Source organism: Notamacropus eugenii, chromosome 6 (genome assembly GCF_028372415.1).
Source record: "Notamacropus eugenii isolate mMacEug1 chromosome 6, mMacEug1.pri_v2, whole genome shotgun sequence".
NCBI classification, from domain to species: domain Eukaryota; kingdom Metazoa; phylum Chordata; class Mammalia; order Diprotodontia; family Macropodidae; genus Notamacropus; species Notamacropus eugenii.
The window spans coordinates 338,657,849-338,684,128 of record NC_092877.1 but is presented as its reverse complement, the minus strand read 5'-3'; the positions used below and the strand labels follow the sequence as shown (position 1 = coordinate 338,684,128).

At 38.0% G+C, this 26,280-nt stretch overlaps 1 protein-coding gene across 2 annotated transcripts in view; it reads left to right on the top strand.

Moving 5' to 3' along the window:
• ANKUB1 (ankyrin repeat and ubiquitin domain containing 1) overlaps positions 1-25,676 on the top strand; it is a 41,662-nt gene extending 15,986 nt beyond the window's left edge. Inside the window, exons 4-7 of one of the 2 annotated variants that reach the window (XM_072618286.1) lie at positions 1,955-2,171; positions 16,486-16,600; positions 21,033-21,971; positions 24,590-25,676. In XM_072618286.1, coding sequence (XP_072474387.1) covers positions 1,955-2,171; positions 16,486-16,600; positions 21,033-21,971; positions 24,590-24,692 — 1,374 coding nt within the window. In that variant the 3' untranslated portion in view covers positions 24,693-25,676. Of the gene's footprint in view, positions 1-1,954; positions 2,172-16,485; positions 16,601-21,032 lie in introns of both variants that reach the window. The other variant, XM_072618285.1, reaches the window with a different exon arrangement.
• Positions 25,677-26,280: the final 604 nt, after the last annotated feature.

Genomic DNA, 26,280 nt, shown 5'->3' with positions numbered 1-26,280 from the left:
AGATAGTTTGGGCCAGGGATGGGAAACCTGTGGCCTCAGAGCCACATGTAGTCCTCTAGGTCTTCAAATGAAGCCCTTAGACTGAATCCAAACTTCACAGAACAAATCCCTTTAATAAAAGGGTTTATTCTATAAAACTTGGACTCAGTCAAAAGGCCGCACCTGAGGAACATACAAGGCCACAGGTTCTCCACCCCTGGTTTGGGCTATCATCTTCCAGCTTAGGTTTAGATATCATTATAATCAGGGATTATTTTTTCTGATTAATCTGCTACCATTCACTTGTCTTATACCTGAAATCTAGACTACGTGATACAAAAGAGGGCTACATTTTTTACATAGAGGGAAAAAGTCTGTAGCATGGAGGTGGTGAGGCAGGGAGATGGAGATATCTCAGTCCCTGGGAACAGCACGAGGCCACTGACTGTCTTAGGAGGTAGAGTGTAAAGGAGAGAGTCTGAAATGAAGTGTATATTTGGAGAACAAGCTTTATGTACCTCAATATTTTGCCTGAAAAAAATTTCCTTAAAACCCAACTCAAATGTTACCTACTTTGGGGGCAGGAGAGGGGGGATGCTTTCTTGATCCCCCCAGATTTAGTGTTTTGCCCTGAACCATCATCACTTGACATGATGTGATATTTATTCCATATAGATTTCCTTTTACTTATTCACATATATATTCTTCCTAGGAGGCACCGTTTGAGGCCTTGTTTTTGTTTCAGGTTTTGTTTGTGTATCTCCTGGCTCCTAACATAGAGCTTCAAATGTAAGAATACTTGTTGAATTGAACTAAACTGGTTGACTCATATGATTTGGAAACTGCTGTGCCTTGACAAGGGTAGAATGCCTAGTTTTGAGAACTTTGAGGAACTTGACATGGATTCCCCTTTCTCCAGAAAACCAAAACTTAATAGCTCTCTGCTTATTAACTTTTAGAATTTATAAGGGTGGGTGTATGAGTGTGTATGTGTGTGTGTGTGTGTGTGTGTGTGTGTGTGTGTGTGTATGTGAGAAAGAGTGTGTATCTCCGTGTGTATGTCTATGTGTGTATCTGTGTGAGTATATGTGTGTGAGTGTGTTTGTGTATCTGTGTATGAGTATGTGTACATGTGTGTGTATGTGTTGTGAGCAGAAAGACTGTGGTAGTTTGCCCCCAACTGTAGAATTTCCCAGTAACCTTTTCCTGTTCAAGAGCCTTAGCTACACTCATTTTCTTACATCATCTACTAATAGGGAACAAAACCAGAAGGTCTTTACAAAACTAAATGAAGGGCTAGGCATAAACTACATTTCCAATGAAACTGAAAAGAAGTTGGACCATTTCCTAAACAAAATGACACAAGGTTATTTAAGCTCCTTGTCCCTTGAGTCTGTGGACTCAGCAGCAAGTGAAGCTGAGTTACTCCTAATCCTAAGGGAATCAGTTAGATGGCATGGTGGATGGAACATTGGATCCAAAATCAGAAAGACCTTGGTTCAAATCCTTCGTTAGTCACTAGCATGACTCTGAGCGGGTCACCTAACCCTTCTCAGCCTCACCTTTCCTCATCCCTGATGTCTCCAGAGGTGAAAGTGAGGCAGGTGACTTTGCACAGCCTCCCTCACTTAAATCCAATTCACTTGCATGTCATGGCATCACCTCCCTGATGTCATGCTCTCATTTGAGAAGGAAGGACAAACAGCATTCTGAAATGGCAGATAGCACTAGCTCCCTGAGTTGTGAAGATCAAATGAGATACCATGAAAGGCGCTTTACAAACCTTAAAACACTATGTAAATATTAGTTATTATCATGATTAAAAAAAAAAGATACACATCTCAATTGCAGAAGAGTAGACTAGATTTTAGCGGTCTTTGAAACTTGAATCTTTTTTTCCCTTCCCTGTTGCTTGGACAGCACGGCTAACTTTTTCATCAATATGAATACTATCTTTACTTTTCCCTCCCATTAGAAAGAAAACAAACCAACCCTTTACATCTATAATGCAGTAAGTCAAGAAACAATGCCAATAATGGGGAGCATTTACCTTCTTGGTAAAAAAGTGTCCTACCTGAAAACACTGATAACCCTGAGCTGTGGATTTCCAGTGAGTGTCTTCTGTCTCCGGACTCCTCAAGGAAGGGAGATGTATGACTGTAACACACTGATTGATTACCAAACAGATATAGGTATAGTATGTTTTTTTTTAACTTTGCAAACTTTTTCTAAAACTTGTCCATCACAGGTCAATTTCCAATACAACAAACAAACACTGGGGTTCTGTCTGAATTATTTTTTTAACAGAAATTTGGCTTGAAATTAATATTAACAATAATAGCTGGTATTTATACAGTTCTATATTAACCCCATTTTACAGATGAGCAAACTATGGCTTAGAGAAATAACACTGAATATTGCTTGAGGTAAATGATTTTGAGGACTGGAGGAAGGGAAAGGCTGGAGAGGGAAGACTTTTAGTTATACTATATAAAGGTACTTATTATAATGAGGTTGAATTTGTGCTATGGTACTATGCAAGTGAGCAGTTCTTTGCTTCAGCTTTTCCTATAGAATTCATATAGCTATTCCACAATTATTATTACATTATTATTATCAACTTATATGTAAATATAAATTTATACATATTTACATATAATTTATTGTGTAATATTATTTATTACATATTTAGTTATAGAATAAAATATTTACATAATTTATTACATAATAAAAATAATGAGCACTTGTAGTGCTTAAAGATTTGCAAAGTGATTTACAGATATGATCTCATTCCATCCCCACAATAACCCTGAGATGTTGGTGCTATAATTATCCTCATTTTACAAGAGAAGAAACTGAGGCAGAGAGCGGTTAAGTGATTTGCCTGGGCTCAAAAAGCTAGCTAGTGTTTGAGGCTAAATTTAATTTCCTTACTCTAACTCTAGTCATTGCACCATGTATCTTGTCTAATGAAATCTTTGCCAAAGAATTACGAAGACTTAAAATTTCTCCTTTCTGTAACTTATTATTGTTTCAGGACCTCAGAGTCTTTGAGATTTACTCATCCAAGCTCACCAAACATCACAAAACTCTGTAACAAAATTTTGTCCCTGTTTTCTAACAAGGCAACTGAAAGCCAGAGAAGTAACACAATTTGCCCTTTTCCCTTGATGTACGGTGTAGCTTTTGTTTGCCCAGCACTATATTAAACATTAGGGAGCATTAGAAAAGTCACCCAGCTTGCTATCTCTTGTGTTAAAGGAACTTGAAAGCTGCTTTCTTATGCCAAACATCACAGTATTAATGACAAACTGTGAATAACCCCTGTTTTGCTTGCTTTCAGATAATCCTGCTGAGAGTTTAATATGACAACCCCTCTCTATACCTGTATAGCAATCATTCAATCAATGCACTTTCTTTTTTAAAAAAATTAATCTGTTATTTTTAGTTTTTAATATTCACTTTTATAAGATTTTGAGTTCTAAATTTTTCCCCCTCCTGCCCTCCCCTGCCCAAGATGTCATTCAGTTTGATATAGGCTATACATATATTATCATATTAGACATATTTCCACATTAGTCATGTTGTGAAAGAAGAATCAGAACAAAAGGGAAAAACCACAAGAAAGAAAAAAACAAAAAAAGAGAAAATAGTATTATTTGATTTGCATTCAGACTCCATAGTGATTTCTCTGGATGTGGATGGCATGTTCCATCATGAGTCTTTTGGAATTGTCTTAATATCCCTGCATTGTTGAGAAGATCTAAGTCTATCAAAGCTGGTCATCACATAATATTGCTGTTACTGTGTACAATGTTCTGGTTCTGCTCACTTCACTCAGCATCAGTTCATGTAAGCCTTTCCAGGTTTTTCTGAAATCTACCTGTTCATCATTTCTTATGGAACAATAGTATTCTATAACATTCATATACCACAACTTGTTTTAGCCATTCCCCAATTGATGGGCATCCCCTCAATTTCCAATTCTTTGCCACCACAAAAAGAGCTGTTATATTTTTGTACATATAGGTCCTTTTCCCTTTTTTATGATCTCTTTGGGATACAGACCCAGAAGTGGTATTGCTAGGTGAAAGGGTATGTGCACAGTTTTATAGTCCGTTGGGCATAGTTCCAAATTGCTCTCCAGAATCAACCAATACACTTTTATTGAATGACTACTGTAACGATTGTTTTTGTTATGTGTCTGGGAGCCAGGGAACACTATAGTGTCCTAAGGACTGAAAACAAGCATCAACCAGAAGCAAGGAAGAGGCCCTTGTGGTTGTCAACAGGCTGAAATATGTTAAAAATAAGGACTTATTATGAAGTAAAGTACATATTATTAGAAGGCAACTATGTGGCTCAGTGGATAGAATGATAGGCCTGAAATAAGGAAGACCTGAGTTCAAATCCATCCTCAGACATTTACTCACGCTTTGTAAGTCTAGTAATCTCTGTTTGCCTTAATCCATTGAAGAAGGAAATGGCAAACCACGACAATATCTTTACCAAGAAAACTCCATACTGTATGGTGCATATGGTCATGAAGAGTTGGACATGACTCAATAAAAACAACAACAGATTATTAACAAAAAAATTTAAGAGCAAAAGAGAACTGATGTTAACTGGTAGAAAATCTGTGTACTCATTTGGTATCCAAGAGGAGTCATTACAGAATGAAGGCACTAACACATTGGGGTAGATCACCTGTGGGGAACTTATGGGAGGATATAGGATATAGATAAGAGGATATAGGATATAGATAAGAATTGAATAGTAATCCTAGGACTCCTCCATCCAGAGAGGCAATGATATAGTACATCCAGTGCTGCTTTCTACTGGGCCTCACAGTTTTACTCTTTAATGAGTTTGTCCCACTATTGTTCTGGTTGTCTGTGTTTCTCTGCAAATAGTTTTTGGGCCTTATCTCTTCAGGGTCTTCTGATTATCTAGAAAGCCTGTGTCTCTGATGAGGTTAGACTGACAACTCTTTTAATACCTAAGGTTACCCAGAAAAAAAAAGCCACAGCACTCCTTTCTTCAACTGTAAAATGGAGATAATAACAGCACCTACCTCCCAGGGCTGTTGAAGGATCAAATGAGATGATATTTGTAAAGCACTAAGAATAGTACTCCCTAAGTCCTTTTTGTCTTCCTTCTGTGGTCACACAGCTAGCAAGTACCAGAAGCTAAGTCCAAGTTGAGGGCTCTATCCATTGTACTATGCTGCTTCTCTTTTGCAGGAGGGAAGCAAAGCAGCTTATTTGTTTTTATTTTCAAATAAGAAAGAGTAGAAATCCATAGAATCTTAGCAGGGAAAAAGGACACTGCAGGCCATCTTTTCTAAATTAGTAGCCAAGTTGGAAATCCCCTTTATGTCTTCACTGGTGGGTGATGATCATACCCTCTATAAAAGAAAATATAGAATTTGTTTCCTAAAGATCTCCTTATGTTCTGATTTTTCTAATGAGAAAGTCATCCTATCTTACAAAGTGCTTCATTCTTTCTCTGGGAACTCAATGGTGATTAATTCTTTATGTCCCATACACCTAAACCCCAATTAATGTAACTAATCAGTGAATAATCCTGATACCTTTTCAGGTGAAAAATCCTCTTTGATTGAATCACAAAATCAATAAATCAAAGGGGTAAATTAAGTGTGAATGACTCCTGAACAACTCTATTGACTCAATCAATCACTAAAGGTATAAACTAGGTATGACTTGAATAAAAGCAGATAAGCCATACAGGAAACATCTTGTGGTTGGTTGAAAAGGATCAGCCAACCTGTGGGCCTTGAAAATGGCAAGTCATTTGGGAATCTAGCAATCCAATAGCAGATCAGCCAAGTTCCTGAGGGGAAATCATTTAGGAAGGAGAAGAGAGCCTCTGTCTGCTCCCTACCTCCTTTGACAAGAAGATGACCCTGTGAATTGTGAAAGGTCAGAAAATTTGGGTTTCCCATGAGGTGTTGGCAGCAGTACCCATGAAACAGCAGTTGACAGCAGCGTCTGCACTGGTAGCTAAGGACAAAATGAACCCACAGAAGAAAGTAGCTTCAGAACTCTCCAAGGGCACCAACTTTCAGAACCTAGCAGAAAGCCACAAACACTAGGGAGGGGTCTTCATGAAGTTTCCACAAAAGGAGAAAAGACTTCCAGAAATCAAGAACTTTGAATTACACTTTTGTCATATATGGTCTCTAAGCTTGAGTTCACTCTCCTCAGGGATCTTACACGTGCAAGGGGAGAGTGTACTCTCACTTTGAGGGAATATTTTATACCAACTTCTCTTGTTATACCACCTTGGAGGTAGTATACTTTTTATTCTAACAGTTAATTCAGTCTGTCTGGATGGTAATCAAAGGAGCAAATACCACGTGAGGGTTTGTGAACACTAGTACTAAAAAAACAAAATAACAAACATGCTAGAATCCTAAGGGAAGACTTAAGTAGCCACCTTCCCGGATCCCAATCTGCTAATTGGTAGAGTTAGTCTATAGGGAGTACCATATTTATACCAAGTTGAAAATCTATCTTGCATTGGTCTTAGGTCAGACTGCTGGAGTTACATATTATTTTTGAAACAAAGGTAGAAATCTAAAGTTTATGTTTTAGAAATTTACTTTGAGGAGGGCGAAGCTAAGATGGTGGAGTGAGAGCAACTACTCACCTAAGCTCTTAGACAAACTCCTTCAGATACCTCTAAAAAGATAATCTGACCAAATTTTAGAGGTACAGAATCCAATAGGAGACAGACTGTGGCAGATTCACAGCCCAGGACAAACTGGAAGGTTGACAGGAAGGATCTGTTCTGCAGGGGTGAGCCCACAGCACAGTGCAGCACGTCCAGCGCAGCAGGAGGGCCCTGGGGAGGCCTGACGCAGCAGCAGGCGGAACCGCCAGAGCAGCAGCCCAGGGTAAGAGACCAACAGAGCTGAGCAAGTGACACCTGCTGAGCCCCACATATCAGCCACAGCAATTCTTGAGACTTTTAGCCTGCAGATCAAATGTCTATAAGTCACCTACTAGAACTTCCGGGAGCTAAAATGGCAGAGTGACTGGTAAATGCTCTCTCCTCCCCCCTTGTTGATCTCAAAAGAATCATAAAATATTTCCCCAGAAAAATCCTGGATCAGTGGGCACAGTGAAGGGGCAAACAGTCTCATAACACCGGAGGCTAGGAAAATAGCTAAGGGGGATTCCTTTCACTGTGGCAGAGGCGAACTGGAAGGAGAGGGGACGCAGGGTGGTAGAAACTTGCACTAGGACCCAGGCAAGCCTCAGTGCTAGGAGAGGAGCCCCAGGAGGGGTGGAAACTTGTATGAGGACCCAGGTGTACCTCAGCACTCCAGGGGAAACAAGAAGACAATGGGCAGCCAGGATCACCAACCTCTGAGCTTGCCTTTGCCTCAGCTCACATGAGGAGATCTCCTAGGACCAGACCACCCCTCCCCCACACTTAACAAGCTAGCCCCAGGGCTGATCGGGGAAACACAAAACAAAAAGATAAAAAGGCATCTGCCCTTAGCTTTTTTATACCAGTCAGTTCAACACTGGGTTCTCCAGCTTCTAACTGAAAGAACCAGAAGCCACAACGTAAATCATCATCATGAGCAAGAAAAAGCAAAACAAGGGTGAAAAAACCCATAGAATCTTTCTATGGGGACAAGAACCAAAAGAAGAATACCAAAGAGGTCAGTAGTGAGACTGCATTTCCATCTGAAACCTCAGAAGAGACTATGAATTGCTTGCATGCACAAACAGCTCTCCTGGAACAGCAGAAGAAGGAAATGGAAGAAAAAGTGGCCAATGATTTTAAAAGTATGAAAAAAGAATTCACTGATGAGAACATCTCTTTAAAAAGGAAATTGAACAAATAGAAACGGAAGTACAAAACCTAACTGGGAAATTGGACAAATGGAAAAGGAAGTACAAAAACTAACTGGAGAAAATAATTCCTTAAAAGGAACAATTGGACAGATGGAAAAGGAGATGCAAAAGTTAACTGAAAAAAAACCAATTTGATAAAAAATAGAATTGTGTAAGTAGAAACTAATGACTCTATAAGACATCAAGAATTAGTCAAACAAAATCTAAAGAATGAAAAGACAGAAGAAAATGTAAAATATCTAACTGGAAAAACAATTGACCTGGAAAATAGATCCAGAAGAGAAAATTTAAGAATTATTTGACTACCAGAAAGCCATGATGAAAAAAAGAGTCTGGATAATATCATTCAAGAAATCATCAAGGAAAACTGCTCAGAAGTGCTAGATCCAGAGCATAAAATAGTCATCGAAAGAATCCACTATTCACCTCCCGAATGGGATCCCAAACTAAAAACCCCAAGAAATATTGTTGCCAAATTCCAGAACTATCAAGTGAAGGAAAAAATACTATAGACAGTCAGAAAGAAACCATTCAAACATCGAGGGGCAAGAGTCAGGATCACACAGGACCTTGCAGCTTCTACATTAAAAGATGAAAGGAATTGGAATACTATATTCCATAAGGCAAAGGAGCTGGGACTACAATCAAGGATCAATAACCCAGCAAAGTTCAGCATAACATTTCAGGCAAGGAGATGGACATTCGACAAAATTAGGGATTTCCAGACCTTCCTGACAAAAAGGCCAGAACTCGATTGAAAATCTGATCTTCAAACACAGGTCTCAAGAGAAGCATAAAAAGGTAAACAGAGGAAAAGAAAAACTCATTACTCAAGTTGGGCAAACTGTTTTCCTCCCTATAAGGGAAGATGATACTTGTTAATCCTGAAAATTGTACACCTAGTATGGAATATAAAAGGGATATACATAGAGGGAACAGGTATAAAGTAAATGATGTGATGATAAAAATATGATTTAAGCATGCAAAGGGATTGTAACAGGAGATGTGAAAAAGAGGAAGCAGAAAATGGTAAATTACATCACAGGAAGAAGTACAAAATTATAGTAGAGGGAAAGAAGGGAGAGAGATGAGCATTGTTTGTGAGGTACTCTCATCTGATTTGATTCAATGAGTGAACAATAAACTTAATTAAATATAAATCTAACTAGCTCTATAGGCAGTAGGAGGAGAAGGGGGAAGAAAGGGGAGAGGAAGCTAAAAGGGAGGGCAGAAGTAATAAGGGTAAAGGGGAGTAAAAGGGATGGGGGCTGAAAGAAGGAAGACTGTGGGGGGTGGTGGTGAAAAGTAAAAGCTATTGAGGAGGGGAAGGGAGACAGGAGAACTAAAAGCACAAAAGGTGGGAAAAAGGATAGAGGGGAAGACACAGATTGTAATCATAACTTTGAATGTGAATGGAATGAACTTTCCCATAAAACAGAGATGGATAGAAGAATGGATTAAAAGCCATAATCCAACAATATGTTGTTTGCAAGAAACACATTTGAGGAACTCAAAGTGTTAGGACCAAATGTAATGTTATTACCACTGGGTAACCAGAAATACAGGTTAAGGGGTCAAGAAAGCTATCCGGCCCTACAGGACAAAAGAGAAGACGGAGACAAGGGCAGGGAGGGAGGATAGAGGAGAGAGAAGATAGGTCACAGGGGCAATTAGAAAGCTTGGGTCTGGGGGGGGAAGGGAAAAAAGGGGAGAAAATTTGTAACCCAAAAATGTGTGAAAATAAATGTTAAAAGTTTAATTAAAAAAAAAAAAAAAAAAAAGAAACACATTTGAAACGGACATACCTCAGAAGAGACTATGAACTGCTTGCATGCACAAACAGCTCTCCTGGAACAGCAGAAGAAGGAAACGGAAGAAAAAGTGGCCAATGATTTTAAAAGTATGAAAAAAGAATTCACTGATGAGAACATCTCTTTAAAAAGGAAAATTGAACAAATAGAAACGGAAGTACAAAACCTAACTGGGAAATTGGACAAATGGAAAAGGAAGTACAAAAACTAACTGGAGAAAATAATTCCTTAAAAGGAACAATTGAACAGATGGAAAAGGAGATGCAAAAGTTAACTGAAAAAAAACCAATTTGATAAAAAATAGAATTGTGCAAGTAGAAACTAATGACTCTATGAGACATCAAGAATTAGTCAAACAAAATCTAAAGAATGAAAAGACAGAAGAAAGACGGAAAAGATAAAAGGTTGGAGCAGAATATATTGTGACTCAGCAGATGTAAGAAAAGCAGGGGTAGCAATCCTAATTTCAGACAAAGCAAAAGCAGAAATAGATCTAATCAAAAGAGATAAGGAAGGAAACTATATCCTGCTAAACAGCACAATAAACAATGAAGCAATATCATTACTAAACATGTGCTCCAAGTGGTATAACATCCAAATTCTTAGAGGAGAGGTTAGGGGAGTTGAAGGAAGAAATAGACAGCAAAACTATACTAGTAGGGGACCTCAACCTCCCCCTCTCTGAACTTGATAAATCTAATCTCAAAATAAACAAGAAAGAGGTTAAGAAGGTAAATAAAACTCTGGATAAGGTAGATATGATAGATCTCTGGAGAAAATGAAATGGGAATAGAAAGGAATATACCTTTTTCTCAGTGGTACATGGCACACATACAAAAATTGACCATGTTCTAGGGCATAAAAACCTCACAATTCAGTGCAGAAAGGCAGAGATAGTCAATGTAACCTTCTCAGATCATAATGCAATAAAAATTATATATGATAAAAGGCCATGGAAAGATAAACCAAAAATTAATTGGAAATGAAATAATCTAATCCTAAAGAAGGACTGGGTTAAACAAGAAATCATAGAAACAATCAACAACTTCATTCAAGAGAATGACAATAATGAGGCAATCTACCAAACCTTATGGGATACTGCAAAAGCAGTTTTTAGGGGACGTCTTATATCACTGAATGCCTACATGAATAAAATAGAAAAAGAGGAGATCAATGACTTGGGCATGCACTGAAAAAGCTACAAAAAGAACAAATAGAAAATTGGCAAGTAAATACCAAATTAGAAATACTGAAAGCTAAAGGAGAGATTAATAAAATTGAAATTAAGAAAATTATTGAATTAATAAATAAAACCAATAGTTGATTTTATGAAAAAAAACTAATAAAATTGATAAACCTTTGCTCAATCTGATTTTTAAAAAAGTATGAAGAAAACCAAATTACTAAAATCAAAAATGAAAGGGGTGAACTCACCTCCAACGAGGAAGAAATTAAAACAACAATTAGAAATTACTTTGCCCAACTTTATGCCCATAAATTTGACAATCTAAATGATATGCATGAGTATTTTAAAAAATACAAATTTCTCAGATTAACAGAAGGGGAAGTTGAATACTTAAACAACCCCATCTCAGAAAAAGAAATTGAACAAGCCATCAGTCAACTCCCTAGGAAAAAATCTCCAGGGCTGGATGGATTTACAAGTGAATTCTATCAAACATTTAAAGAACAGTTAATTCCAATACCATATAGACTATTTTTAAAAATTGGAGAAGGAATCCTCCCAAATTCTTTTTATGATACAAATATGGTTTTGATAGCTAAACCAGGTAGAGACAAAACAGAGAAAGAAAATTGTAGACCAATTTCTCTAATGAATATAGATGCAAAAATTTTAAACAAGATTTTAGCAAAACGAATACAGCAACTTATCACAAGAATAATATATTATGATCAGGTAGGATTTATACTAGGAATGCAGGGCTGGTTCAATATTAGGAAAACTATCAGCATTATCAACCATATCAACAACAAAACTAACAGAAATCACATGATTATGTCAATGGAAGCAGAAAAAGCTTTTGACAAAATACAACCCCCATTCCTATTAAAAACATTGGAGAGCATAGGAATAAAGGGAACTTTCCACAAAATAATAAGTAGTATCTACCTAAAACCTTCTGCAAATATTATATGCAATGGAGATAAGCTAGAAGCATTTCCAGTAAGATCAGGGGTGAAACAAGGATGTCCATTATCACCACTATTATTTAATATGGTACGAGAAATGTTAGCTTTAGCAATTAGACAAGATAAAGAAATTTAAGGAATTAGAATAGGCAAAGAAGAAACTAAATTATCACTCTTTGCAGATGATATACTTAGAAAATCCCAGAAATTCAAGTAAAAAACTACTTGAAACAATAAACAACTTTGGCAAAGTTGCAGGTTACAAAATAAACCCACACAAATCTTCTGCATTTCTATATATTAGTAACAAAGCCCAACAGCAACAGATAAAATATTTGGGAGTTTACCTGCCAAAACAAACCCAGGGACTATATGAACACAACTACAAGGTACTTTTCACTCAAATGAAGTCAGATCTAAGTAAGTGGAAAAACATCAGTTGCTCATGGGTAGGCCAAGCCAATATAATAAAAATGACAATCCTACCTAAATTATTTTACTTATTTAGTGCCATGCCAATTAAACTATCAGATAATTATTTTCTAGAGCTGGAAAAAATAGTATCAAAATTCATCCGGATGAACAAAAGCTCCAGAATATCAAGGGGACTAATGAAAAGAAATGCTAGGGAAGGTGGCCTAGCACTACAAGATCTCAAATTGTATTATAAAGCAACAATTATCAAAACCACTTGGTACTGGCTAAGAAACAGAAGGGTAGACAAGTGGAATACGCTAGGTACTCAAGACACAGTAGACAACGAATATAGCAATCTACTGTTTGATAAATCCAAGGACCCCAGCTTCTGGGATAAGAACTCACTGTTTGACAAAAATTGCTGGGAAAACTGGATAACAATGTGGTGGAAACTAGGCATAGACCAATTCTTGACACCGTACACAAGAATAAAATCCAAATGGGTATACGATCTAGGTGTAAAGATGGATACTACGGACAAATTGGTGGAGCAAGGAATAGTGTATTTATCAGATTTATGTAGAAGGGAAGAATTTTTGACTAAAGAAGAGATAGAAAGCATTATGAAGTACAAGGTGGATAGTTTTGATTATGTTAAACTGAAAAGTTTTCGCACAACCAAACCCAATGCAATCAAAATTTGGAGGGATGTAGAAAACTGAGAAAGAATTTTTACAGCTAATCTCGGGGATAAAGACCTTATTTTCAGAATATATAGAGCACTGAGTCAAATGTACAAAAATACAAGTAGTCCCCAATTAATAAATGGTCAAAGGATATGAACAGGCAATTTTCAGAGGAAGAAATTAAAGATATCTGTAGTCATATGAAAAAAATGCTCTAAATCACTTTTGATTAGAGAGATACAAATCAAAACAACTCTGAGGTACCACATCATACCTATCATCAGATTGGCAAACATGACAGAACAGGTAGATGATAAATGTTGGAGAAGATGTGGGAAAGCTGGAACACTAATACACTGTTGGTGGAGCTGTGAGCTGATCCAACCATTCTGGAGAGCAATTTGGAACTATGCCCAAAGGGCTACAAAAATATGTATACCCTTTGATCTAGGACTGTATCCCCAAGAGATCATAAAAATGGGAAAGGGTCCCACATGTACAAAAATATTTATAGCAGCACTCTTTGTGGTGGCCAAAAACTGTAAATCAAGGGGATGCCCATCAGTTGAGAAATGGCTGAATAAATTGTGGTATATGAATGTAATGGAATAATATTGTGCTATAAGAAATGATGAACAGGAAAACTTCAGAGAGGCCTGGCAAGACTTAAATGATCTGATACTGAGTGAAAGGAGCAGAACCAGGAGAACTTTGTGCACAGCAATGACCCCAGTGTGTGAGCGTTTTTTCTGATAGACTTGGAACTTCATTGCAATGCAAGGACTTAAAAAAAAAATTGCCAATGGTCTTCTAAGGCAAAATGCCTTCCACATCTAGAGAAAGAACTATGGAACTCAATTGCAGATTGTAGCAGATAATTTGTGTGTGTGTGTGTGTGTGTGTGTATGTGTGTGTGTGTGTGTGTGTGTGTGGCATTGCGTTTTGGTTTGTTAGATGATTTCTCCCACTCATTTTAATTCTTCAACACAGCATGACTATAGTGAAAATGTATTTAATAGGAATGTATGTGTAGAACCTATACAAAATTGTATGCCATCTTGGGAAGGAGGGGGAGGGAGGGGGGAGGGAGGGAAAAATAATGATCTAAGATATATGGGAGCTATTGTAGAACACTGAAAATAAATAAAATTAATTAATAAAAAAAGAGGGGAAAAAAAAAAGAAATTTACTTTGTAACCTGAGAAGTGTCAGCCTATATATCTGAAAGTTTCTTTGACATTTGAGCACTGCCCATTGTCTTCCTTCTTACCTAAGTGATCAAAGCTGATTCATTATATAGGGATCAGCCTTGAAAGCAGGATACTTGCCTTTGGCCAGAGGGAAGTATAGTCTCAGATCCAGTTCTAGAGTGGAGATGATAGGGAGTGAAAAAAATAAAATAAACACCCTGTAGGGAAGGAAGATCTTCCTTTATTCCCTCTCTCTCACTGGTACATGGGAAAAGTTGTTATTTCAATTTCACCTATCTCCTCACCCAGATAGATTCAAGGTCCTTCCAGTGGACCAGATACCCAGGTCACAATAACAGAATGAAAATTTGGTTCCTTAGTATCTTAGAAGTGACTGTAACTGCTTCTGAATTCTCCTTTTAAATTCTTGCTCATAATTTAAAGTTCATAATTACCAAAAAAATATTAATGGCGCATAACAAATCCCTCACTTAAAGAAAGATTCTTTAACAGTAGACCAGAGATTGGGGTGCCCAGTGAGGAGCCTAGAAGAAAGAGTTTCCCAGTAAGTACCCTTCTGTGTCTAAAACTAGAAGACCTATCCTGGCTTCCCCTGCATGTTCAGATGGCAAACAAAGGAATACAAGGAAATGCACATGTCTAGGTCAACCACAAATATTAATTAAAAGTAAAATTGGATTTATAAAATAAAATTTCTAGCAGAATAGATAAACAGTCTCAGATCTGGGTTCCATTGAGCCCAAGTAGGACAATGGGAAGGGAATGAGGACCATCAGTTCCTACGTATTGCCCACAATGCACCCACTTTTTACAGGTGCTGCAGCCACCATAGTAAGAAGTTACAATCTTATACCTTATTCTTTACCATTTTAGCTTTCCCTTCCTCCTGTGGGCTTGGGGAGGGACCCCTGCATGGCAATCATAACACTGTTGTTGCTGCTACACTCTGGGAGGTTGTCTTCTGTTCCCTCTCAGTTTTTCCTCTTCTTTGCAGGTTCTCTCAAGTTTCATCCCCTTCCAAATACTGCGCGATATTTCCTTGCATAGGAAAAAGATGAGTGAAAATTCGAAATCCCAGGCAATCTTTGTGGGCCTGAGTTATCCCTCCCTTTGCAGAGGAGTTATTACATATAGGAAGGGAATAGAATCCAAAATATGTGTTATCTCACAATAAATTAGTATTTTGTAGATAATTAAGTACCAGTAAATGAAATAATTGAATTTAGAGTGGGCTGTTAAAACTCTCTGCTTTCTCATGCCTATCTCTAGGGAAATTAAACATCTTATTAGAAAAAATCAGAATAGGCACCCTTTAATAAATAAACTTTGAATTTCCAATTATGGAGTCTTTGATAAGTAACTTAATCAAAGCATTACTAAAGAATTGTTGTGAAACTACACTCTCCTAGATATGAAATCACCATATTTGTCAGGGGACCTTTCTACCGTGGTAGGGCTACTCTGAGTCACTGTCAGGTTTTAGTAAATTAGGACAGGAAACACAAGATCAGCAAAGATGGGGAGATACATATAGCAAATAGGAAGGAAGGTCAAAAACACATGATGTCTAAATTCTATTTGAAGCTGAGGAAGACTCTGGTAGATAGTCAAGTTCTGCTAAGCCTTAATCAAGACCACTGCAGAGCAGGACCAGGAGGAACAGGCTCATTCACATGGTCAGGAACGTGGTAGAACTTGGACGGGCATGATGATGGATCTGGTAGGGTCCTCTCCTTGCTTACACATATATGCCCAGTTTCACATTTTTCTTTTGAAAAGAGGAGGAAAAGGCAAATAACAAAGAATGGGGAAAAGGGAAATAACAGAATGGCAAAAGAGGAGAGAGGAAAGGCACAAGAAAAAAGAGAGAATGGAAGATACTGTCTTAGGTCAAATGAAAGGTTTCATATAAACTAAAATAATCATAGTAGCACTTTTTGTGGTATATATGTCACCAAGCATTCTTAATCTCCAAGATCAAAAGGGGTTCAAAAGAGCATTTTTTTTATATGGATGTTTACAGTATGCAGTTTTTTTTTCTTTTGAATGCTGTTAATGTCCTTTGACCATGCACATGTATGGGAAACTTAATCAGTGTTATAGATGAGGAAATAGAAACACTCTGAAGTCAGGGTGGCGTTTCCAAATGAATGACTGAGCTGAAAGCAGAATCCCTCCAGACTAATACAGAGGCTAGTTAGTTTTGCTGTCCTGGCAGAAACACATTTCATCACATCCACACTAGCAAACCACCTTCACTGTGGTCAATCAAACTTTGTGAACTACAAATCACAGTCAGATATAAGGATGATAAAATATTATTCATCCTCACCTACAGGAACAACACTTCGCTTAGATGTGTGGGACGGATGGAAAGAATTTCTGACTGGTTGTCTCCAGGGACAAAAGCTTAAAGTCCAACGGTATCTATCAGAAGAGGAACCAGTATTCAAGTATGGCTGCTATAAAAATAAATGTTAACTATATTAACAAAGCTTATTTTTTCCCCATAAGCAGTATTCACAAGAACAACTTAATAATCCTTGACACAGATCTGCAATGCTACAGTATGTATAAATATATGTGTATATGTATGCATGGATATACACATATACATGCATACACATACATCTATAAATACATACATATATACATGCATATACATATATATTATAGTAGCCCTACTATACTCCATAAAATGATAGGAAATCTAGAGCTGGAAGAAATTGTAGAGGTCATCCTATCAATTTTCTTACTGCCTAGATCTGTGCCTTCATCATAGAGAGCAAAATGAGGGAGCTATATGGTTAACGATTCACTGCTATATGAGATGGTATCTCAGGCTTATTATTTGTGTGAAGAAACTGTCATTGGTCAATACTTTGAAACTTTCTGTGAAGTCCTGACTTTGACTTCAGATGTCCTACTTGGATATCTGTTAGGTCTCCCTCTCAATTACTCCTTCCCCACAAAAAGTGTTTTCTTTCCCTCCAAGGTTGTTGATTGCAACTAGACTCAAGCAACCCCTCCTCCTCCATTCTCTCCATCTCACCTTCACAGTGAGAGTAGGAACCTGGTAGGAAAAGTGAATGATATTGAGGCTCAATAGTCTGGGTTGGCTTAATCTCTTCCCACCAGTCACTGGATGCTTTCTCCTCTACACGATTGCCCTCTGCTGGAGCTGTCTTCCATTGCTAGAACTTCTCCCTTATTAAAGCAAGGATGGTTATCCTTAGTCATGTCCATAGCCATGCCTAATCAGAACAGAAAAGAATCTCCCAGGTCAACATCCTCAACATATCTCAATTCCTTACTGTAGAAACTCTCCCAATCTGCTTGGCAACTAAAGTGTGGTGAGAAAGTTCTTCCCAACTACCATCACTCCCCTGGCAGAGAATGGCTGGGCTAGGTGGCACAGTAGATAAAGTGCCTGACTTGGAATCAGAAAGATTTATCTTCAATGAGTTCAAATCTGACCTCAAATACTTACTGGTTGTGTGATCCTGGGAGAATCACTTAACCCTGTTTGCCTCAGTTTCCTCATCTGTAAAATGAGATGGAGAAGGGAATGGCAAACCACATCAGTATCTTTACTAAGAAAACCCTGAAATAGGGTCATGAAGAGTTGGATACAATTGAATAACGACAACAGAGGTATGTAAATGATCCTGTAGCTGCACTTAGCAGCATCGAAAGGCTGACATGGCATTGGCCACTTTTGCCCTGAATTCTTGCACCTTCACTCATGTCTCAGGTTTTTACTATATTCATATGACATGGGGAAGCCTACATAGCTTGGGGGTATCAAGTCCAACACACTCCTATTGCCTCAGCCCAACTCAAAGAAACAACTAGGACTTTGATAGGCAAAAGTATCTTGACAGAACTTTCTCTCCCCATATAACCCCTTATTGGCTAGATCCCCTATCAACCTACCCATTTTTAATTGTTGAGTTTGAACTTCCCAATTATTGAGTGCTATACGTCCCAGGTTTGATGGACCCTAGGACCTTGGGGTAATTTAATGAACTTAGTTCTTATTCAGCAAGAACAAGTATCCCTGAAATCCCATGCCTATAGTCTCGGCTGAAAGTCAATGAATGCTTACTTCTGTCTGGACCGGTGACCCAGGCAAACAAGAGCCTGTCAGTCTGGTGGGAAGGTATTAAATCAGCATGGATTGCTCAGTCTGAACATCATTCACTGTTTCCCTGGCTTCCTTCAAAACTGATCTGGCTTACTGGCTTCTTTCAAGATTCAGTTCAAATCTCATCTTCTACAGGAAACCTTTCCCATTTCTCCCTCCTCTATCACCTTCTGAGGTAATCTTCCATTTATAAAGTAATATGTGTCTTATAAATATCTTGTGTTATGTAGTTACATATGAGTTAACATATAAGTTATCTCTCCCATTGAAATGTTAGCTCCTTGAGGGCAGGGACCCTATTTATCTTTCTGTCCCCAGTGTCCAGCACACAGTAAGTGTTTAATAAATACTAACTGACTTCTGACTTCTCCCTTTCCCCAGTTGTTCTTAGATTCCTGCCAAGCTTTTACCTAACTTGGTTATCATAGGAAGCTGACACCCTACTCCCACACTGCTGAAGGATCTGCCTACAGACAATGTATAGCTCTAGCCCCATACTGAATCCTCCAGCTTCTGTCTCCATGCTTTTGCACAGGTTGTCCACCATGCTTGGAATATACTCTATCCTCACGTCTGTCTCTTAGAATCCCTAGCTTCCTCAAAAGTTCATCTTGAATGCTAGGAAGTCTTTCCTGATCCATTTAGTTGTTAGCACTAGCCCCCTATTTCTCTCCAAATTATCATTTATAAACTCATATATTCGTATTTTGTATTCCCCCCATTGGAAAGTAAGCTCCATGAGGGCAGGAACTTTTTTTTGCTTTATCTTTGTATTTAGTATCTAGCACCATGTCTATAACACGGTAGATACATAATAATCTGTTGGGTTGGATTGCTGGATATAAGATTCTTAAATATAATTTTGTTCCATTGTCCATTGTTATCATCCAAATCATAGACTTAGAGATGGAAGGGACTTTCGAGGTTACCTATTCCAGGTTCCTCATTTTACAGATGAAGAAACTGAGGTTCACTGAGGTAAAGTGACATGTCTAAGGTCACCAAGTACTGAGTGGCACAGGCAGGATCAAAAACCTGATTTTCATTTCAATTCCATTATTTTTTCCATTGTACCATACAATGGTGCTTTATGTACCTTTATGATGAAGTGCATAAAATAGGGAAAGGGGTTTTAGCTGTCTTATGGAGGATATCCTACATAGTATTCAAATGAAAGAGGAATTCTCTATGTGTGAGGAAGTCCTCCAGATAATCCTGTTTACTTAAAAGGTGATCCTAATATTTAATAATACACATAGGAAAAAACAAATGGACGAAGAATGCCTTTGGTTCAGATTATGACATTATGTTGGATGGGTAGTTCACTGATTTCATCCATTGATATCTGTGTCTTTGATAACCACTGCTGATGGGCAGAGAGATAGACCAAGAATGGAAAAGGAGGAAGAGAAAGGGCCATTTTGCACTGAGAAAAGTATGGCCCTTTGAATGATCCTACACTGCTTCTTGACATAAATATTTCATTTTACATCAATATTATTCTGTCTCTATGAACACTACAATCCTCAAAGAATCAAAACTGCAGATAGATCAAAGGGCAATGTCACAATGCATAGTGAGTATAAGTGAACTGTAGCATCCTACCAAGAGTGACTGGAACACAAGAAGTCATGTCAAAGTTGTCCTTTAGGAAATGTTTGAGGGGAAAAGGCATTTAACAAGAGTGAAGGTTAGCAGATGAACAACCCAGATGCAGCACTAAAACCCACTAAGTTTTAAAAGAGCCCAAAAAAAGCCTCTAGTGTTGTCTTTTGAAAGAATATGGACAAGAATTATACAAGATCAGATAGCATAAGTCGATTGTGATCTCTGCCTGTGAAGGGAATGCCCACTTTATTGAGCTCATTTACATTCTGAAGCACAGTTGAATGAATCTCTTCTAGAGTTTGTCCATTGATATAATTCATTGGAATTACCAGTCATTTAACTTTTCCCCTTTTTGAATTAAAAAGATTAATAACTACTCCAATGAAACTATTATATCAGCAATATGGGTATTCCTTATCAAATCCTATCCACTCTGTTCACTTTGTACAACTTTCATTCATGTCTTCCCAGGGATCTACACAATGTATTAATGACTATAGCAAAATTCTTGGACACTGCAGGGATATCAGGAGAGTACTAGGGCTATCCATTGGTGTTTTACTCCAGCTACAATTATGTAATGGATAAAGTACTGAACTGGAAATCAGAAAGTTCCAAATTCTGCCTTAGTCATTTATTAGCTGTGCATGACTAAGAAAATCACTTAACCTTTTTGCCCCAGTTTCCTTATCCACAAAATGAAGGGACTCGAAGGCCTCAAAGGTCCAGTCTGGCCCTAAATCAATGATCTTATGATCCTTTTCACTGATCCTGTATTTCTCTGATGACATTCTTTAAACCTCTTTTCCCATATAATTCCTTATTTATAGTATGTTGCCTCCTACTCATATCTCTGGAGCGATCCTCAACTTCAGATTTTTGAAAACCCTAGCAGTCTATGACTTGAAGCTGTCTAGTATCACTGGACATTGCACATGGTATATTTACAAATGGGATTGGTGTGAGTCAAATGACTTATTACTACTCACTTTCCCAAAAGTTAATTGCTATAGTACTTAATAGGAATATCTAACAAGAGATAAACTCAATAAGAATATTTTATAATGTGCTGAGTACCTACTTTTGTCGGTTTTTTAGATAAATTCTCCTATTTTGTTATATTCACTCAGGTACCAGAAGAGGGTAGCACTTTATATGGCTGCATTTTACGGATATATTGAGCTCACAGAGTGGACTGTACAGCAAGGAGCAAGGCCCAATGAAGCAGTTGGTGTACACCCCTACCGAGAATGGTGTCATGAAACTTATCATCCAGATACTATTAAAAGTCCCATTCATGCAGCTGCAGAAACAGGTCAACTATTGGTACTTAAGGCCTTTATCAATTACAACGTCTTGTGTCTGGACTGTAAGAATGCAGTGGGACAAATCCCGCTAACAATTGCTCTTAAACACAAGCATAAAGACTGTGTGTTATATTTGGTGGGTAAGATGTGGTCCATGGTTTCTTATCCTAAAATTTCAATCCCCATGAGGATCTATATTAAAATAAAACAATGGCTTCTCAGAGCTCAGCATCACATCCTTCAGAGAAAACACTACAATGGAACTCGGATGTTCAGAACGCGAGTTGGAGATTTTGTCATGGTGGATGGCTTCACCCAACCAAAAATGACCTCCAAAGAGTGGAGTAAAGCTGGAAACAAGGGTATAAAAAGTAAAGTTTCCAAACTGCCAAGTTTCCATGAAAAAACCCAAAGCAGGAAAACTTCAGATCCTTTGACAGTTCCACAGCAGCAGAAAAGTGTAGGAAGCATAAAATTGCCTCCAATAAAAGAAGCAAATGATTTCTCAAGATTACAAGACTGTCACTCAAACAACCAGAAAAAAAAGACAGCTACATCTAGGAAGAAGGAAATGATGATAATGAATCTGTACTCAGCCCAAGTTCCTCTTCCTTCACTTGCTACTAGGGGCTATTCACATCCACCTTTTTACTATGTGACCCCTAAGGCGGCCCATTTCCTAACTTCATCCCTTGAATCTTTCTTAGAACACAGTGGGAAGACTGCAAGAGAGAATGCAATTTACTGCTTAGCCACTGCAAGGTATTTTTCTTCTTTAACCATTCATGTTGGCCAATATTTAAAATTATGCATCCTAGGTCAAAAATTATCATCATCATCGTCATCTGCATCATCTGTAGTACATGCTCTGAAGCACTTATCCCTACTCTTCTTCTCATTCATGAGTCAAGTTCCCAGAGCTTAGGGATGTAGCTTTACAGTCATGAACACTTGGAATCAAGCTTTGTCCCCTGCCTTCCAGTTTAAAACTATATCCATTTTCTCAATGGAAATGACATAGGTATGGACTTATGAACAATTGAACCCTGAGGAGGAGGAGTAATCAGCTGCCCTCTGGGAACCCTGCCTGTAAATATGAGTGCCCAGTTGGGAGATGAGCCCAAAGTTTCTTCTCATAGGTCCCTACAAACGATAGCACCCTGTTCTCTCTGTAGTTAAGGTTTATCTTACTAATGATTATCTGGTTCCAAGAGCATTCTTAGAAGGGTTTTTAGAACAAATTAAGTCATGAGGGCTTCATGTCTATTCTGTATACCATATTTCCAATCAAGTTGAGTGTGAATTAGAAATTCTCTAAGCCTGTCAAATACGGTTATGTGAGATTCTGCCAAATTCTAGTTTAGGTTTTCAGTATATTACTATATAAGTCAAGTATGGAGTCCTTTCCTCTCAGTGAAATTTTCACAAATGTTATGGAGTTTCCCAGTGAAGAGTTAAATGTGAAATCACAAGGTCCCTTGTTTATTTTTTTAAGACAAATAGGAAATTATCAGTTGCACGTATTATGATTAAGAATGTTTCTGTGAGAACAGAATAAAGAATCTGAAAAACAAGGAGAAGAAAATGTATTTTAAAAAAATCAATATGGAGTCAACAAACTATAACCCTGGGCCAAGTAATCCAGAAGCTACTTGATTTTGTAAACCTGAAAACTAAGATGGTTTTCACATTTTAAAATAAAGTTTTGTTGTATTTTTAAACGTACGAACTATTCTTAGTTTGAGGGTCATATAAAGGGCTGAAGTCTGTCAATTCCTGGCATAAGTAATTGGACAATGATGCCAATGGAAGCAAATTGGTAAGTAACTGAGTAATAAAGTGAGCCAAAATGAATTAAGCAAAATATGACGTAAAGCTTTGGAGATAAGATTGGACAGGATGAGAAAAATGGACAATAAGCAAAGATTATTTATATCAGATGCTTCTGACACATTTATTATCATAAACACCCACACCAAAAGGGATACCCTGTCATTTCCACATCACATAACAGCATGCTATGACTTTCTGTGTACCAATTTTATTACAATTCATTTTTTGAGTACCTGCTCCTTACTGTTTGGCAGATTACTGCCACCTAGTGGCGGTCATTTGGACATCTACTGGACAAAGTTTGGAGCCAACGTAAAAAATGACATTAATAGTTCACTGGGTCATAAGACAACTAAGTAACACAAGCAGTATTCAAACCAAAGGGCAGCAATTCAGTTCAGTTCAACAAGAATCAGTCAAGCGCCCATCGCATGCAAGCACTGTGGGAGATGATACAATGACAAAAAAATCAAAATATCACCTGCTCTCAGTGAGTTTACATCCAAGTCTAGTGCTCTGACTAGATGACGAATTAACCTACTACTGAGTTCCCTACTGAGGTAAATTTTTCTTAAGTGACCTTCTTGGACACTAAACAAAATTCTAACAAGTTGGATGATGAATTTTAAAATTATTTATCCTTAGATCCATGATGTGAAATAAGAAGCAAAACATGATTTTATTTTGCCAATAGATGTTTGCAGGAAGGTCTGCAGGGGGAGATCCCAGCCCTGTACTAGAAAGAGTCACTCTCTTCTGTGGAACTCCCAGAACTATCCTGAGTCTTCCTGCTGCTGATGACACCAGGAAACATAAGAACATGGCCAACCACAAGTGTTTATGAGAAATGACATTATATCCACCAAATTTAGCCTTTAACAGAATTTTAAAAACTGACACAATTAGAAACAGTTGCTGGTTGCACCCAGATGAAATAAGGAAGGGTTAAGGACTGCCAGCTTTTCATGTCTACTTTTTCTCAGTGTAAGGACTGCACATGCTGCTAGCACCAGTCATGCTACTGCTCCGTGTATTGGGGGTCCCTCCCATCTCAATCTTTTCTCTTCTGGTTTTTCTCAAGAGATCTCCAAAACTTCCACTGTACAGGGAGAAATCTTGTCTTCCAGTCCTTATCTCAAGTTAACTTTTTTTTCTTTTCAAGCTAGGAAAAAATAGAATGTCCAAAGGTCAGCAAAGGTGGTTGCATGTGTGTTACTGTGGAGTTAAACGAAAGTGAGAAGAGCATGAACAAAGTTTTAACTGCTGAAGATTCTACATTCTACAGATTGGTTTCTTTCCCCAGTTCCTGAGTAGTGGCATTATTCCAACTGTCTCACTTAAGAACTACATATTTATAAATGTAACAACTGATATGAGAAAGATCCCAGGTTCTTTGCAGATGTGTGCAGATCTGATATGCAATCTTTGTTTGGAAAGGTTAGACTAGTGGACAGCTAAAACTATAGACTGAGGGGGTGTCCCTCATATCCAGATCTAAACAAGAAAAGATTCAATTTCATAATAAATTGTTGGTTATTTTCTTGCAGTACTTTTAAAGAAAAGCGATGGCTTCAGCAGTTAGAAATTGCAAAGACTATGGCAAAGAAGAGCATTTATAATCTAACTACTGAAGACCCAACTTCAAAATGAAGATCCTCTGAAGGCTTTTCTTTGAGAAGGGAAAATCCCATTCATTTGTGTCTCTATAGTGCAGACATAATTCCTCATTTCTAATGCCAACAAACTTCATGCAGCAGAAGGAAGGGCTCATGAACAGCTCATAAACAGGTAAAGAGGCTTTAATGTTGATTACTATGATCTCTAAATGTTGGCAGCTTGAATCACCAAATCACAGGCGCTGAGTTGAAAGGGACATCAGAGGCCATCATCTAGTTCCACTGTGCCTGAGCCAAGAACTCCAGTTCTACCTGACAAGGTAGAATTTTTTAGCCAGAAGAATTCCAAAAACAAGGAACTCGCTAGCCCCTCAGGTAGTCAATTTCACTTGTAGAGAGCTCTTGTTAACAAGTTTTTCCTTACATTGAACCCAAATTTGTCTCTTTACTCCTTCAACTAATTTTACCTAGTTCTGACTTCTGAAGCAAAATAGAGAAAATCTAGTCCCTCTCTCACATTATATCCTTTTAATACATGAAGACAGCTATCATCCCTCCAAAGTCTTCTTTTCGATCAGTTGTTGAATGCTACTGGCTTTGCCTGATCCCAGAGCTATCAATTGTTCAAGGATAATCAAAGCTAGTTAAAAGAAGAATATTAAACCAGTTTAAAAAAGAACGCTGAATGCAGATATCAGAAAGGGCTTCCTGACTTTGATCCCCACTGAACCCATAACTGGAGCAGGTCCAAACTGGTTTCCCACACTGCTATACATGGAGCCCGAGCCAGCAATTCTGGCCTGACGTCACCAGGTTTCCTAGCCTTCTCTATGGACTTTTAATTGCTATGCAAAACAATTTATGTAACAGCTTCTTAAGGCTGTGCCTCCTATGAGACTCCCTCCCTTTTGAAAGATATTTAACCCTGCCCCTCTTGCATACTCTAGTACCCTAGTACCCTGTGGTAATCCTAAATTGCAATTCCCTTGTCTCCAATAAATGTCCTATTTTTTGCTTCTTTGGTAGTCTTTATTTCACATTGACATATCTGGGGTCAGGAAGTGGAATTTGAAGACTCCTGCCCAGGTGGCTGCTGTTTTCAACCTTGGAAAGTTGGTACTAGCAGGAACCCTTTGTGTTCCAGTCCGGATTTGACTCAGTGGTTCTGCCTGGATGAATCTCAAATTTCCTGAACTCCTGCCTCTTTTTGGGTGATTTCTTAGCTCTTTAGTCAAGGGTTTATTAAAAAAGACCCATGAAGGGGGGAAGGGTGGGAAAAGAAGGAGAAAAAAAATTTTTTTTTTTAAAAGGGCACAGCAGAGAACAAAAGAAAACCTAGGGGTTTCAACTTTCAGTGTTTGGTCTCAAAAGAGACAAACAAAATTAGGTCACATGTGGTTTATCCTCTATAAGCTAGTAGAATCATACATATATATGTGCATACACACACACACATACACAAACACATATATGTAGGAGCTCAATTAGGTTAGTTGAAGGAGATTATATACGCACAGAGTAATGAAGTCCTCCCTCCTCCCTTCTGATTTGGGATACCTGTGTCAGCCAAAATTATAGTTTCCATAGAACAAGAGAGCACCCCTAGGATGTCTGGTTTCTGT